The sequence below is a fragment of the Crocodylus siamensis genome, chromosome 1 (genome assembly GCF_052110815.1).
Source record: "Crocodylus siamensis isolate JL-2025a chromosome 1, ASM5211081v1, whole genome shotgun sequence".
NCBI classification, from domain to species: domain Eukaryota; kingdom Metazoa; phylum Chordata; order Crocodylia; family Crocodylidae; genus Crocodylus; species Crocodylus siamensis.
In genome coordinates, this window is record NC_143395.1 from 181,567,884 (window position 1) to 181,584,491 (window position 16,608).

At 45.8% G+C, this 16,608-nt stretch overlaps 1 protein-coding gene across 10 annotated transcripts in view; it reads left to right on the forward strand.

The window, feature by feature from the left end:
- Positions 1-16,608, forward strand: part of EHBP1 (EH domain binding protein 1) — a 334,112-nt gene that overhangs the window by 44,983 nt on the left and 272,521 nt on the right. For all 10 annotated transcript variants that reach the window (XM_090050445.1, XM_090050452.1, XM_090050433.1 and 7 more), the window contains exon 3: positions 3,853-3,910. In XM_090050445.1, the coding sequence (XP_089906571.1) occupies positions 3,853-3,910 (58 nt within the window). The remainder of the gene's footprint in view (positions 1-3,852; positions 3,911-16,608) is intronic.

The following is a 16,608-nucleotide window of genomic DNA, read 5'->3' on the forward strand; positions in this document are numbered from 1 at the left end:
TGGCATGTACACAATATCCATTAGCGTTAATGGGAGTTATGCAGGCACATGAAAGCATCGCATGCTTAATAGCAAGTAAGCAAGAAGCTTTCAGAATGTAACAGGTTATCTCGATCACCAAACAAGATTGTAGAGAGAGCTGCAGGGCATATCAGCTAATAGTCTGTGCCCCCAAATGGTGAAGACATTTGGAAGTCTAAATGCATTTTGAGTAGTCTGCATCACTACTACTTTACCTCAAGTTGAAAAGGAAGGGGGTGACTTTTAAAGGAACAGGGTACAGTGGGGAGAAAGGAATGAGCGTCACATGCTGACACCATAGTGAAAAAGTTGGCTTTTAACAGTGTTGTTGGGTAACTTAGGCCCTAGTGCAGTGGTGCTCAATCTTTTCCCCCTGTGAGCTGGATGGGCAGTGTCTGGTCCAACCATAGGTCCGATGGTAATTCTGATCTAGCAAGCGACCACACGGTAGGGGGTGGGGGGCAGTCTGGCCTGAGCCTAGCCCTGCAGAGGCAGAAGGAGGCTTAACCCAACCCCACAGGAAGGAGGGAGAGGTGGGATATGACCCAATCCAGCAGGGGGGGGCCACGGCCCTGGGCCCAACCTAGCCCCATGAGGAAACGTGTATGGCCTGGCACTGCGGGGGGGGGGGGGAAGGGGGCATGACTTGGCTCATGACGGAGGGAAGGGAGCATGGGTGTGTGGCTCAGCTTCATGGGGGAGGGAGGGGGCATGGCCTGGCTCCAACTTGGCCCTGCAGGGGGAAGGGGGCATGGCCTGGCTCCCATCAGGCACATGGGGCTTGGAAAATTTGACAGGGTGGAGGATGCTCATGTTAATGGCCACCACTTCCACACCAACAAATTTCAAAACGCATGGGGAAGCCTGCAAAACACTGCCTCCATGGATCGTGTTTGGCCCACAGACCAGAGGTTAAGCATCTCTGCCCTAGTTGGATTTAAATGGAAATTCTGGGTGCCGTGTTAGTTTTAGCATATGTTGTAGCTAATGTTTCAGCAAAACTTAAGGTGAATTCTCCAGCTATTAAAACATTTTCCATTTAAAAAGTTATGGAGAATTATGTGTTTTTAAAGTCAACAGGAAGAGATAATATGTAACATGCAGATGATGTGAACACCGCCTTTCAGTGACTCCAATTCAAAATGCTTGGGGCACCTTTATTTTAATCTCTTCTGCTGAATGCTTTGATTGCATCATACCTGGAAAAATATCTAGAGAATAAAGAGTTTTCTCCCTTTCTTTTTGTTTTATAAAGTCAGCTTGATGTTTTCTTTTATGAGAGAGGATATAGACAGGAGGGGCGCTTGTACATATGACACTATTACCATGTACACATGATGAAAATGTCACTTTGTGTGACTTAATGGCGTCACATTGTATATGTGAAAGTTTGGGGGTTTAAATGAATTTGCATCATTGCAAACTAAACTACATCCAACTGTAGTTTAGTTTGCAACATTGCAAATGACAATGATGCACCGCTGGCTTCAGGAGAGGTGGGCAGGCTCCACAGAAACAAGGTTCAGGCCTCTGGCCACTTCTGTTTCCAGCAGGCTCCTGCAGCTGGCAAGATGCCTGGGGCCACCTGGGAATGAGGCTGGCTTGCCCCTGGGGTAGTGTGGGGAGACAGCAGGAGGGTGGCTGGGTTTGCTGGTGGCTGGAAAAGGCAGGGGATGGTGCATGGGGTGCTGGAAGTGTGGGTGTCTTTTTCCCCTGAGCTGCAGGGGCCCCAGTTCTTTTCTTCACAGCTGCAGTGCTCCCTGGGGCCACCCAGGCAGGCTGTTAGTTGGCTGGATGCTGCCCCAGTTTGGTGTCAGGGAAGAGTTGTACCAGGTCAGCTGGGGCAGCCCAGGCCACTAGCAGCCCACCTGGGGGGTGCCGCCACTGTGGAGGGAAGGACCAGGGCCCCCTACAGCTCGGGAGCCACTTGGCCTGCTGACAGCTCACCCCACAGCTGCAGGCAGGCTCTAACAATGAAAACAAACAAAAAAAAGAGTGGGCCCCTAGCCATAACATGACAGAAAAATTGAAATGGTGGGTTTCAATTAAAAACCCACTGTTTCAACTTAGGAGGCATAGAATAAAACCCTGAGGACTAAATGCCCGTCACGTGTACAAGCACCCCTGGAGAACTAGTAGTATTATAACAATTAGCGGAGAAGGAAAACTTGAGAAACTGAAAAAGAAAGTGATTTGTTTTTACACTGTTTAAAATTCTTTGTTTGTAGTTAATTAAATAGTTACATAAATCTGAAAAACAGTTGTCAAAAGAGCTCTCTTAAGGATTTAACGTCTTTGCCCCTTCACTTAAGAGCTGAAAAAGCTTCCACTCTTCATATTTGGTCCTCCAAGCGTACCTAAAGCAATATTTGCAATGAAATACTTGATCCTCTCTCTCTCTTTCTCTCTCAGTTCTTTTTTTTGTTTTGGTTTTTGTTGGAGGAGGAAAATCCTTTTGTACATCTTCATTTCTTTATGATGAATAACAACCTGAGTTTTCTTTTAGCTCAAGGGTGGGCAAAATATGGCCTGTGGGCCAGATCCAGCCCTCCGGACACTTTGATCCAGCATGTGGCGCCCCCCAATAAATTGCAACCCGCCCAGCTCTTCCGCCTACAAGGGTGGGAGTAAGGCGCTCATATGTACAAGCCCCCAATGTACCCTACTGGGCCTCACTCCCACCCTCTTGGGTGGATGGGCTGTGCCCAGCCAGCAGCTTCTGGGCAGGGCTCCTGCTGCAGCCAGAACCTGCTTGCTCAGGACAGCAGGTAGGGAAGTGATGGGGCAGGTGGCGTGGGGGGAGGGGAGGGTGCGGAAAGACAGTTGCAGCTGGGTGGGAGCATAGTGTAGAGCCTGCCCCCAGAGGGAGCACGGAGCTCAGCTGGGCAGGGTGTGGGTATGAGGGTGGGAGGTGTAAGGATCCCCTGACATATTTTTATATCTCAACATACCCTATGCCCCTCTACAAAGCCACACCACCTCACAATCCCCTCCCACTCCCACTCCCCGCACATAAAAGAGTGACATTTTAGTTTTGAGTTACTGTGCAATCCCTTCTATATACAGTACACAATCACAAGTCATGACAAATATTTTTTGGACTAAAATTAAAATATATTATTGTAGGTGTTTGACTTCTAGCTTATGATTTGGGATTTTTTCTGGTTCTAAGATGGCAACCCTCCCAAAAGGAGTATTGGTGGGGGATGGAGGGGCAGCAAGGGGAGGGATTTCCAGTGGCAAAAGTCAGGGGTTAGGGGGCAGGGCTTCTGGTCCCAAAGTGGTGACCCTGGGGGCAGGGCAGCTGTCAAGGGATGGAGCTACCTGTACGGTCCCTTGACAGTTTTCCAAAACTTGTTAAGCAGCCCTCCCCCTGAAATAATTGCCCACCCCTGTTCTAGCTTTATTAGCTTAGAAATCCAAATTGGGTTTCAGTTCTGCATTTGTTTTGCATACCATTTGTTTCAAAGATTTCTTTAATGAAGCCAAACCTGTAAAAGCTAATTGCAAGCAGAATCCTGTTCTCTGATCCATAGATATCAGTTATAATCAGGTTCCCTATGGGAGCCGTTTGCATTCAGGGAGTGGAGAAGAAAAGGATTGGTATCTCTCTTCTGGTTAGACTACAGCATTTTACTGTAAACATGGCAAGATTTTTTCCTGTTAATCTACTGAAAGTATGGATGCTTTTAAAATAGGCTATTTAAAATGCAGTGGGTTAATTAAGGATGTCAATATACATTTTATATTATATTAAGGCTATGTTTATAGTAAACCATTTTTTAAAATGGGTTTGCTTTGAATTAAATTGTTTTCTTCTGTTCTCTACAGGCAGCCAGATAAGCTAGTGGTGGTTTGGACCAGAAGAAGCCGAAGGAAATCTTCTAAGGTTAGTTAATTTCTTAGTCAAGCCCTACTTTAGTAAGAAGTGTAGGTGGCTGTTTGTTTTTGGGGGCAAAAGATGGTTATTTTAATTGATTTGAATTTTTTTTGTGTGTGCTAAGTTTGGCCAGAAAGTGTGAAATAAGCACATCTTAATGTCAAGACTAATTTACAACAACACTTAAAGAAAAATTCTAGTTTCATTTTGACATTTATGCAGTAAAAAGTACCCAGTCAGCAATTGTAGAGTAGTTAACCATGATAAGAGTTAATCACTAGATCTAATTAGAAAGACAGGTTAATCACTCTTAGAAGCATCTTCAAGGTAATAAAAACTTGGTATAAAAAAGCCGCAATCTCTGCACCGAAAGGATGTGAAGCAGGAATGAGAGAGAGCTTTGCCACTAAAAAAATTGCAAATCAGGACAGTTTCTTTCAGTCCTAGACCTTTAAGTGGAATTTGCTGACAAATTTTACAGTATTTCCCACAGTTACTTACATTTACAATAAAACAATGGCAGGCATATCTAAACCATTTTAGAATGTCTTTATAGGGGTAAATTTATATCATTTCTAGTTTTAAAACCGTCCCCCTGGTCCTAGCAGCTGCTTAGAAATGCAAACAGGTGAGCAAGATCCAGCAGCAGAGAAATCACCACCCCATTCTTACTGCAGGAGGGCACAGGTAGGAAAGATGTTCGTAGGGGGAGAAGTTTATATGTATGTTTACGCTGTGACGGCAGCTTGTTTTGGCTGAAACAGACATTCCTGATCACACCCTACCCACCCACTCCCATTTCCATGCTCCAAATACAGAAATATGCTATGGAGACTCTCTATGATCATTCCAAGTGACCACTCACAGGTATGCTGGAGGCTGTGTTGAGGAAAGAGCAGCCTCACTGGTGTATTTACAGGTTTGTGGGGTGTCCCAGCCAGGGCATGCTCCCGCTACAGTATAGAACAAAGATTCTCAAGGGTTCTGTGAGATCCTTTTTCGTGTGCGATGGGTGCCACACAATATTAACACAGTTAGGTGCGCAAGCATCTGCATACCATTCACAAGATAAATCCAGAGATTTCAAAAAGGAATTCATAGCGTCAAAAACATTGTCCTAGTGTGGTCTTTGTGAGTTCTTTGCAACAGGGGAATGGCTCTATTTTTATGCAGTCAAAAAATGAGTGAAAGGTGTAAGAGTGGACATTTTTTCCAGGGTGTGTCTTGAGTCTATAAAGGTTGAGAACCAGTAGTGTAGATGTCTCCTTGTGCCACTCTCCTGAAATATATACCTAGAGAATGGAAAACTTGAACAGTGGAGGAGTATGGAAGTGTCGTAGCCAACGGATTTCTGTGCTTCTGTTGTTTAATCACCTAGACCCCTCTGGGACAAGGAGCAGTTCTCCTTCCTGTTACCAAGAGTAGCAAGGATTTTCTTCATGAGTTTCTTAACCTCTACTTGTTGATTCCTTCTTCCCACAACTATTGAGTATTTTTCTTTTGTTCAATCCTAGTTTATAGGACAGTTTATCTCTGAAATCAGTCTCAATAATTATTGGAATTAAACAGAGGGGTCTAATACTTTCTGGATGTGTAACTCAAAATTTTGTTAAAATCTATTGAAACAAAAAGAATACAACCATTGAACGCGCTGGGGGAAGCGTTTCAAGCAATTTAGCCAGAAAATCCTGACTAATGACTTATATTAAAACACATTAAATGTTTCGAAACTACAAAATTGTATGACTTGCTAGTCTATGTAACATCATTCTTCTGACTGTTGCCCTTCCTTCTCTGTCCCACTCTTCTTACTGTGTGTCATGCATTTGTAAGGTCTTTTCTTTAAACCAAAGCATGAGCTTTTCTAGCTATTATTTTGTGTTTATACAGCACATACTCCAAAGAATTGTGGATCTTGATTGGAATGTTAGATGTTACTGCAGTACAAAAATGAAGATGTTTTAAATGCATGTTGCTTTAGTTTCTGCAGAGAGATGAGATAAAGGGTACTGTAGAGCAGTAAATCAAAAAATGTACCAGCATATCATTAAACCCCAAATGGCTTTTTTAGAAGGGAGGATATTTATCCATGTATAACCAGCTTGCTTATTAGATTATGTTCAAGTGCTGATTTAGAGTACAGATAGATGGCATATATGGAATTCAATGGGGCTCTGTGCGGGCCTGTGTAATTGTATGCGACATTGTGGGATTTGGGCGTTAGTTAATGATGATTACAGGTCTTTCAGATAACAACATTGTCTATTACCAGCTACGGAACTTAATTTTGGGGCTAAAATGACATCATCTGGACTGTATAAGACCTGTCTGCTTGTCTGTGCATCAGTATTTTGTCTGTTAGGCATTAGAGAAAAAGCCATTTGATACCAGCAAAAAATTGAATGGTTGATATTCTTAAGGCTGAGAACAGTCCTCTTGCTAATCAGTCAAAAAGAAGCTTCATGGTGTCCTACAAAGATACTTTTTTAAAAGTGCTCATATTTGTAAAGGTGCTACTATTTTTAAAAAGGTAGCCTCATATCCTGTACCTAGGGTAAGAGTTAATTTTAAAGTTAAGTAGCTGATAGGATTCTGCTTCATTTGAGATGTTTGTCTTCAAGACACTAGATCAATAAACATTCTTAAACTCTTAGTCATTCTGCCAGTAAAACACATTATTATACGTGTTGTTTGTTTCATCTAATTGCCTTCTTGGAAGTGAGTCAAATGAATATCTCTTTTTATATTTTAGACACTTTGCCCAAGAAATACCTAAGCATTAATCATATCCTGTATTTTTCAACTTATTTGGAGACAGGCAGTGAGAAAATTTCATTTTGGTTCCCATTGATAAACAGTTTAATGCCGGTGGCAGTAAGTGCAACAAAAACAGAAAAAAGAAAAACGTTAGCCTATTACTCTTCCAAATCCTAAAAAATGTGGTGTGCAAAAATTTAACTTCTGTATAAAGATGACTTAATGGTTACATCAAATGTGACTAACCAGTTAAATTAATCTGGTATTAAGATGCTGATGCCATTTGCCTCGCATATATTCTTATTGATTAAACTGCAAATAGTACTTCAGGACAGAAAGTATGAGAGTCCTCTTTTGCACTTTTAAAAAATATTATGGGGATATTAGTATGTTGATTGTTGTTTATGGGGTGTGACTGGCATACATGTTAGGTTAAAACAGGTTTCAATAAATGTTGCAACAAAATTTCAGTAGTTATACTGAAAGAATATTTGAACAGAGATAATCATCCAAGCTTCCTATGATGCATCTCATTCTGTGCGAGATGCATTCAATAGTTATCAAGTCTAAAATTACATAGGGCCCTATCATAGAATCTTCTCCCTCAGATTTAAGGCAAGTCTGAATTAACCTATACCGGGGTGGGCAAAATACGGCCCTACATTTTTTTTTTTTAAATTAATATTTATCTGCCCTTGGCTTCCTATCAAATATGACAGAAGCCAGCGGTAGCAGAACCTAGTGGCATCAGTAGCAAGACCCACCAGCCCTGGCCCTGGCCTGAGAGCCTGGGGCTGTTCCCTCCACTGGAGAGGGAAATTAAGGTAAGAACAGGTAGACGATGAGAAGGATCTCTGGTGCAGCAAGTCACCTGGGCCCAGCCAGCACCACATAGTTCTGAGCTGGCAACTGCGTGGTGCTTCTGCTGCATTGCATGGTTTTGGCCCTGCAGCTGGTACCATGTGGTGCTGGAGCTGCGGGTGGGGAGCAGCGGGCCTGTGGGGAGTGCTGGGGACGGGCGGGGAGGGAAGAAAAGCAGCGGGGGTAAGGCAGCAGGGGCAGGCATGGGAAGGAAGTGGCAGTGGGTGGGAATGCAGGGCCCTGGGGGTCTGGGCCGGTGGCAGCAGGAGCCAGCTGGGAACCGCAGGGCTGGGATGGCTCCTGCTGCGTTCTGTGGTTCGTGTTGCAGCCAGGAACAGCGTGCTTCCAGGAGGTGCCTGGCCCTGCTGCGCCATGCCACTTGGTTCCCGGCTGTAATGCCAGGATCACAGAATGCAGCAAGAGCCAGCCTGGTTCCCAGCTTGCTCTTGCTGCCACCTCTACTGTGACATGCCTGCAGCTCCTGCACCTGCAGCAGTGAAAGCCTCACACTGGAGCCTACTGCCTTCCCTGCCCCTTGCTACGCAGGTTCCCGGACTCTGCCCAGAGTGGAGGGAGCCCTGTCCCCTGCTTCCCTGTGGATTCCAGTGCGGGGCTTCCCTGTGCATTGGCAGGAGCTGCAGGCATGTGGTGCAGAGCACCTATGATAGAGGCGGCGGGGTAGCCTGCATTCCTTGCCCCCATGTTCAGCACTGTCTGGAGCTGCACCCCACCAAGGGCCAGTGCCTGTGCCCCCCACTCCTACCTGCTCTACCTACTGCTGCTGCTGGCAGCAGAGCTGTGCACCGTGTGGGGGGGGCCCTGCACCCCACAAACCACACCCACACCCTTCTCCCACAAACTTATACATATACCCACACCCAACGTATTCTGTTGCGCCCCACACCTCCCCCCCCACCATACACACATCTCTCATCCCCCCACACAATACAAAAGTGAGACTTTGGTTATGGGTAATTATGCAGTCCCTTCTGTATACAGTACACAAACACAAATCATGACAAATATTTTTTGTAATGTAATTAAAATATGCTATAGTAGGTGTTTTGCTTTTTAGTGTCTGATTTGTTTTTTTTTTCTGGTTCTAAGATTTCATAGATTTCATACACATTAGGGCTGGAAAGGACCGGAGATCAACAAGTCCAGCCCCCTGCCCAAAGGGCAGGAAGTCAGCTGAGGTCATAGGATCCCAGCAAGATAAGCATCCAATTTGCTCTTGAAGGTGTTCAATGTAGGTGCTTGAACCACCTCTGATGGCAGGCTGTTCCAGACCTTGGGGGCTCAGACAGTAAAGAAATTCTTCCTTATGTCCAGCCTGAAACGGTCTTGCAGGAGTTTGTGACCGTTCAACCTAGTCGTCCCTTGGGGCGCTCTGGTGAACAAACGTTCCCCCAGATCCTGGTGGTCAACCCTGATAAACTTATAGGTGGCCATCAAATCACCCCTGAGCCTACGCTTTTCCAGGCTAAAGAGCCCCATGGCTCTCAGCCTGTCATTGTAAGGTCTGCTTTCCTGACCTCTGATCATGCATGTGGCTCTTCTCTGGACTCTCTCAGGCTTCTCCACATCCTTTTTGAATTGTGGAGCCCAAAACTGGATGCAGTATTCCAGCTGCGGCCTCACCAAGGCTGAGTACAGGGGGAGAATGACGTCCTGGGATTTGCTTGAGAAGCATCTATGGATGCAAGCCAGCGTTTCGGTTGCTTTAGTAGCCGCAGCATCACATTGCAGGCTCATGTTCATCTTGTGGTCAGTGATGACCCCCAAGTCTCTTTCTTCCGTAGTGCTGGCCAACGTAGCACTGCCGAGCCTATAAGGATGCTGCAGGTTTTCCTTCCCAAGGTGGAGAACCTTGCATTTTTTGGTGTTAAACACCATCAGGCTCTCATCTGCTCATTTGCTGAGCCTGTCCAGGTCAGCCTGGATCACCTGCCTGTCTTCTGGTGTGGATGCTCTGCCCAAAAGTTTGGTGTCATCGGTGAACTTGGCCAGTCTGCTTCTGACTCCAATGTTCCCATCATTAATGAAGATGTTGAACAATATGGGTCCAAGAACAGAGCCTTGGGGGACCCCACGGGTCACAGGACACCATGATGAGTGACTTCCATCAATTACTACCCTCTGGGTCTGACCACGGAGCCAATTTTCCAGCCAGTGGATCGTGGTGGACCCAAGGCCACAATTGGCCAGTTTTGCCAAGAGGTGATCGTGGGATACCAGATTGAAGGCTTTTTTTTGAAGTCAAGATATATGACATCAATCTCTTCTCCCTTGTCCAGGTGATAGGTCACCTGGTCATAGAAGGAAATGAGATTGGTTATGCAAGACCTACCCGCAACAAACCTGTGCTGGCTATCCCTCAGGATGTTGGCGTCGACCAGTCCATTAAGGATGGTCTCTGTTAATAAACTTTTCTAAGATCTTCCACGGATAGAAGTCAGGCTGATGGACCTATGGTTAGCTGGATCCACTTTCCTCCCTTTCTTGAAGATGGGCACCACATATTGGCCTTCTTCCAGTCTTCGGGCACTACACCAGAGCTCCAGGAGTTTTCAAAGATCTATGCCAGAGGCTGGGCTATGACACTCGCCAGCTCCTTGAGTACCCTGGGGTGTAGATTGTCAGGGCTGGCTGACTCGAAGGTATCCAGCCTCTCAACATGTTCCTTCACGAGGTCAGCATTGATGGAGGGCAGGGGATCTCCCTCACCCAGACCTCCCTGTCTCAGAGCGAGCATGGGCGTTCCATGGGACTGATGAAAGACCGACTCAAAGTACCCATATAATAGGTTGGCTTTTTCCTGGGCGTCAGTTGTCAGTTGACCCATCTGGTTCAGCAGGTGTCCAGTGTTGCCCTTGCTTTTCCTCCGGCTCCCCACATATCTGCAAAAGGACTTGTTATTGTTCTTGATGCTCGAAGCTAGTTGGGTTTCAGTTGCAACCTTGGCTTTCCTGGTTTGCTCCCTGCAGGACCGTACCAGCACAGAATAATCCTCCTTGGAGTTGAATCCCATCCTCCATCCTTTGTAGGCATTTCTTTTTAGCCTCAGGAGGTCTGCTAGGTCCCTGGAGAGCCAGGGGGGCTGCTGTGCCCTCCTGCTGCCTTTCCTCTGAGATGGAATAGAATTAGCTTGTGCATTGAGGATTGCTCCCTTGAGAAGCAACCACTGTTCTTGAACTCCTCTCTCCCTGGGGTCATGGTCCCTTAGGACCTCACTGACAAGCCTCCTGAGCTTTTTAAAGTCGGCTTTCCTGAAGTCAAGGACTTCTGTGTTGCTGACTGACTTGCCAGCTTTACGGCAGATGATGAAGGTGATCAGCTTGTGGTTGCTGTCACCCAGTTTCCCATTGATCACTAGGCTGGTAATCCCTCTCTCAAAAACAGTATTTCTGGTGGGCAAGGGGCAGGACTTCTGGTGGCAAAGGTTAGGGGTTAGCGGGCCTGACTTCTAGTCCTTATATGGTGACTAGGGGGCAGGGCAACTGTAAAGGGGCGTGGCTACCTATGCAGCCCCCGACAGCTTGCCAAAACTTGTTAAGCAGTCCTCTGCCCAAAGTAATTGCCCACCCCTGATCTATATAGACATGTCAAAAAGATTGTATATCTGTGTAATTGGGCAGTTTTAACTTGTGTGCCTGACTGAAATTTATTACAGATGATGAAGCTCCACAGTCTTGCTAGATTTGGGAGAGAGTTAGATGAACCTCAGATTTACTTGAGAACAAGTTGCCCTTTCTCTTTCTTCTTTTTTCAAAATCAGAAACATGTCTTGTAACTTTTCAAGCTCACCAGACAAATACATCTTGCATTCTTATAGGCAGAGCTGGTAACACTGCCTATCATTTGGTTGCTTAACGTTTTCCAATATGAGACCACATTTTTAATTGCCGTTTAAAATGCATTTTAATTCCATTTTTAATTTCATTTTAATTCATTTTAAATTTATAATTATAAATATTTGGGTTGAAATTTTACCACTGGATATTTGCCTCCAGTTGAATTATTTTGCAAGTTGCAGGACAAATAGTTCAGCCATGTCCTATAATTGCAAGTAGGGAAAATATTGTGTAGCCTAAGGTAAAAATTATATATTTAGAACCATTTCGTTAGGAAGATCAAACGCCTCCATGGCTTGGGGGAGAGAGTTGTAGTTTATACAGAGAGCATGTCCTGGTGTGAGGAAGGTGCCTTTTTTTGCTGTTCCTATGAAAATGCTCACAAATTTAGTCAAACTATCAGCCTCTGAAAAATTGCACTTCAGAGCTGTTCAGTTTGTTATAAGCTGCCAGAATAATTCCCCAAAGCTTACATTTGAACTGACGATGCTCACTGATTCTGTGTGGGGCTTGAACTCTATGTGCATCATTCCCAGAAAGTGAATGAGCATGCTTCATGTTGGGGCTAAACTGGCTTTTTTGGTGTAATTGTTCTTCTCAGTTGCACCCAGAGGGTGCTGCAGAGGGAAGGACCAGGTTTCCCTGCAGCTCAGGGTCCGCTCCGCCTTCCAGCAGCTCACCCCCCAGCCGCAGGAGAGGTGGATAGTCTCCGCCAAAAAAAAGAATTGAGCTTCTCACAGTTTCTGCCTTCAGCAGGCTCCTGCAGCCACCTAGGAATGGCATGGGAAGGTGGCAAGAGGCACTGGAAGCCTAGGCAGACTGCTAGACCACTGATTGGGAACTGTTGCACAGGGCTGTCCTTGGGGTGGGGCGAATCGGGGTAACTGCTATGGGCCCTGTGCTTTGATGGGCCCCACGGAGCTAGGCGGAGTAGTGGCTCTGCGTCCAGCCACTCACTATCCTCCCCCGGGCCCCGGGGCCCATGGGATCAGAGTTGGGGTGGGGCCCCGCACAGGCTGATTTGCCCTGGGCCCCACAGCTTACTCAGGTCAGCTCTGTCGCTGTACTGAGGTGTAGCCTAGAGTGGCTACACCTTAGTGCAGTAGAAGCTGTGTAGCATGGATCCAAGGGAAACCTGCCCTGGAGTGGTGTAACTTTAAGCCACATTAGGAGCACTTAAACCCAGTTTAATGTGTTAATGTGCAAACATTCCAGGTGTTAAGAGCTCCAGAAGCCACCCAAAATGACTGTGTAACAAGGCCCTTAGGTTCAGGGCACCCCTTGGAAAATGCCAGCTCTTATTTTTCAGTTGTCTTTTGACTACAGATAAATTAATAGTTTTCTGTTGCAAAGGCCTTAGAAAGACCTGGTTGAGGTGTTTCTGATGCTATTAGAAATCTCTGGGTTTATTTTGTGAATTATGTAGAGATGTTTACTATTAGTATCTAATGGTGCTAATATTGTACAGCACTCTGTAATATCCTTAAAAGATTCTTGCAGGACCTTGGTTGAGCATCACTGTTTTAGAGAATCAAGGGTCACAAGTTAGATGCTGCTATTCTAAGCTCATCAATTTTTCATTCAAAATATCTTTACTGAAGAGCTATTGATAAGACAGGTGATCCTGTCTTTTAGCTGTCTTAAAATATATTTTCTTCATTTATGGATAAGCAGATTGATGTATTGAGTACCCTCATAACCTAAGCAGAAATTGGGTTGGATTGTAATCTCCAGCTTTCTTTGTATAATGTCAAGATGTGGGTAGATTTTTTTTTTTAAATTTTTTTTTTTTTAAGTAGCAGATATATGTTAAAACTCTGGGTAGGAAATGCTGGTCTGTTTTTAGGTCAGTCTTTTGGATCATTTTAGGGCAGGGGCAGGCAGAATATGGCCCATGGGCTGGATCCTGCCCACCAGGCACTTTCATCCCATGGGCACTCATCAACAAATTGTACCCCGCCTAACCCTTCCTTAGACAGCCTTAGCTTTCATTCAGTCTTTGACTATAGAACAATAATAGAATGATTCTTGTGTTACAAAGACTTCAAAGATCACAACAGGTCAGGATGTGCTTGACCGTCTGGATTCGTATTTGAAATCTCTTCATTTTTCTTCTGAATCCTGTGTAAGTGTTTGTGCACCTAACAATGTTAATATTGTGTGGCACCTCATGGCCACCTGAATGGGATTTCGTGGCACTCCCAGGGTGTTGCAGCATCTTGGTTGAGAATCATTGCCCAAGAGCAGGGGTGCTCAACCTCTGGTCCGTGGGCCATATGCAGCCCACAGCCCTGGCATCTGACCCACAGGACTCCCCATTGGTCAGGATATTTTGGCAGCAGGAGAACAGTGGCAGTTAATATGGCCACCTTCCCTCATTGCTAAATTCCCAAATTCTTAGCCCCTGGTGGATTAGAGCCAGGCCATAGCACCTTCCTCCCCACCTCCCCCAAGGTCAGGTTGGAGGCATGTCAAGTCTCCTTCCTCCTTCTTCCCCCTAGAGGGCCAGACCTAGCGGACTGGGTTCTTCCTGCAGGCTGGGTTGGGGGCAGGCTGCACCTTGTCCTCCTTCGTGTGGCCAGATGGGGCCCTGTGGTGCTGGCCTCAGGTGCCAGCTCAGGACCATCAGTCAAATCCAGCCAGTAGATGGATCATGGAATTCCCATTTGGCTTGCTGGGCAAAAAGGTTGAGCATCACTGCCCTAGAGCAATGAGAAATACACAGAAAGGGAAGGTACCAGCAAAAAGCAGTAGGGGAAGAAGAAATCTAGGTAATGGAAAATACAACATTGTTGGGAAGTGGGGAGGTGAGAATTGCAGAGCAAAAGCATTCTATTGAAATCAGTTGCCAGTGGTTAAAGAGAAGCTGGTCAGGATCCAGAACATGGGGGTAGGGAATAGTAGTGGAATTGCTAGCAAGTCTACAACAGGTAGCTAGCAAAATCTTGCTCAGATGCCAAAGCAATGGCCTTGAGGTGTCAGATGTTTAAAATCGACTCAGTAGATGCTGTATCCTTAAGCATGCAAAAATGAAAGGGCTCTTGGTCTGTAACATGCAGTGTTGTCATAATACTCTTCAGGGTAATTAATAGCCATCTTTGTGTTGACTCCTATGTTTCCTACCAATGCAGGAGTACACTTCTGAGGTTATCTTTATCTGTCATATTGCTTGTGTGATACAACACTCTGTTCTCAAAACCAATGAAGATTTAATAACATCTACCTAATTGGGGAAAAACTTTTATAATTAAATGCTCATTGGGGAGCAGTTTTAATTTCTCATTGGCTGCTTTTGATAATATACTTTTGCATGTTAGGTAGCAATAATGTGTCTTTTTTTTAAGACTGCATTTTTATGCTGCTTTATTCACTGAGATGATGGGGGCAGGTGGTTGGTAAAGACCTCTGTATTTGGATTTTAGATGCATTGCTGAATGCATATTTCAGTTGTTTATATAAAATGTATTTACAGGGTAAAGATAGAACTAGAATTGTAAACCTTAAGTTTTCAAAAATTGTGATTTCAGTGCCTCCCCATAATGATAAGAGTGGTTGAATTTTCATAGGATTTAAAATAATAGGTTCTTAGTTCCCTTTACTTGACTTCTGGTTTCTCTCAACTTTTAGGGTTCTCAGGTATCACATTTTCTAGCTTTAACCTGTAACCGTGAGGGCTATAAACTTCCTTGTTATAATGAAGACTGAGATTCTTACCTAGCTAGATACTAGATGTACACTGATACATCAGTCCCATATTGGATTGGCACTGATATAAGGAAAACTGAAAGTATCGGCAGTTGGCTTTTTTTGGATGATGTGGCTGATAAATGCCCCATGCATGTGCACAGGTGCAGCACAGCATGCAGGTGGCAAGAAGCACAGCCTGGCAGCATGGAGAGCAGCAGCTCCAGCTGGTAAGTCTGTTGTGAGGGAAGGAGTGGGGGCAGATCGAGGCCCCAGCGGTGAGGGAGGGAGTGGGGCTGGGACAAGGGCAGGCACTGCAAAGCCAGAATGGTGCAGAGTGCAGGACAGGACAACTAGTGGCTTGTCTGGGGGGCATGGGGAGGGAATGGCAGCTCCTGCCACTGTGCACACCCTGGGAGGGCATGGGGGTGCACGCCCTTGGATCTGTGCAGGGTGAGGGTGGGTTGATGCTGTGGGCTGGGGCCGGGGCAGTTTTCAGTGCAGGCTGAACCAAGCTGTGCTTGGGGCAGTGGCACTGGTAGGGGCTACGGTGAATTTTGGGGTGGCTGCAGCCCCAAGTAAGCCCCTCCCAGCACTGCTGCTGCCCTCCCCGAGCACAGCCTAGCCCAGCCCAACCCCCCACCGGGAAGAGCCTGGTGCCACACCCTGCAGTGGCAGCTGACCCTTGCCTTGCACAGATCCAGGGGCATGCATCCCCCATGCCCTCCTGGGATATATGCAGCAGCTGCCCTTCCCCCCACTCCACACACACTCTCCGGACGAGCCACTCATGGCTCCATCCTGCCCCCACCCTGGCTTTGCAGTTCCTGCCCCTGCCCCAGCCCTACTCCCTCTGTCACTACGAGGGCGTCGATCTGTTCCCTCCCCACGCTTGTTCCCTCACCCCTTCCCCCACAACAGGCTTACCAGCTGGAAACTGGGTCTTTCAAGAAAAATACTAAACAGTACAAAACTTGTAATGAAATTGCAAGGATTGAAAACATTGGCAGTCCACTGAGAATGTTGTGGAAGTGAATAAAAATAGGAAAGTGTAATGTATATCTGCTAAGATAAATATCTTTTGGCTAATATAGACAGTGAGCTAGATCCTACCAACACCTTCATCTCCCCACTTTCTCCTTAAGTCTTTTTCCTACCCTTCCATCCTTCTCTCTGTCCCTTGATTTTTTTCATTTTCTTTACTACTAGTGACAGCTGCTGGGACTCCACAGTTGTCAGCAAACCAAACAGAAACAGGAAAGCTAAAGAGGCCACCTGTAATGCAGGCAGAAAAGCAACTTCTCATGTCCTAAAGCTGCAACACTAGTTCCTATTCATAGCCCAGCTGGATATGTAAGGATCTGCGTGGACTGCACAAATGAATGATGATGCTGCCAATTGTCATTGGAATGCTAGATGCATTCCTGCTTAAATTCAGGGCAGTGGAGAATAATTGCTGTCATCATACTAGAGGGGGCTACAGAAATTTAATTCATTCTTAACTGCATCCTATCTTCAGATATGTGGCTGTAATCTGGGTAGTCATACTTG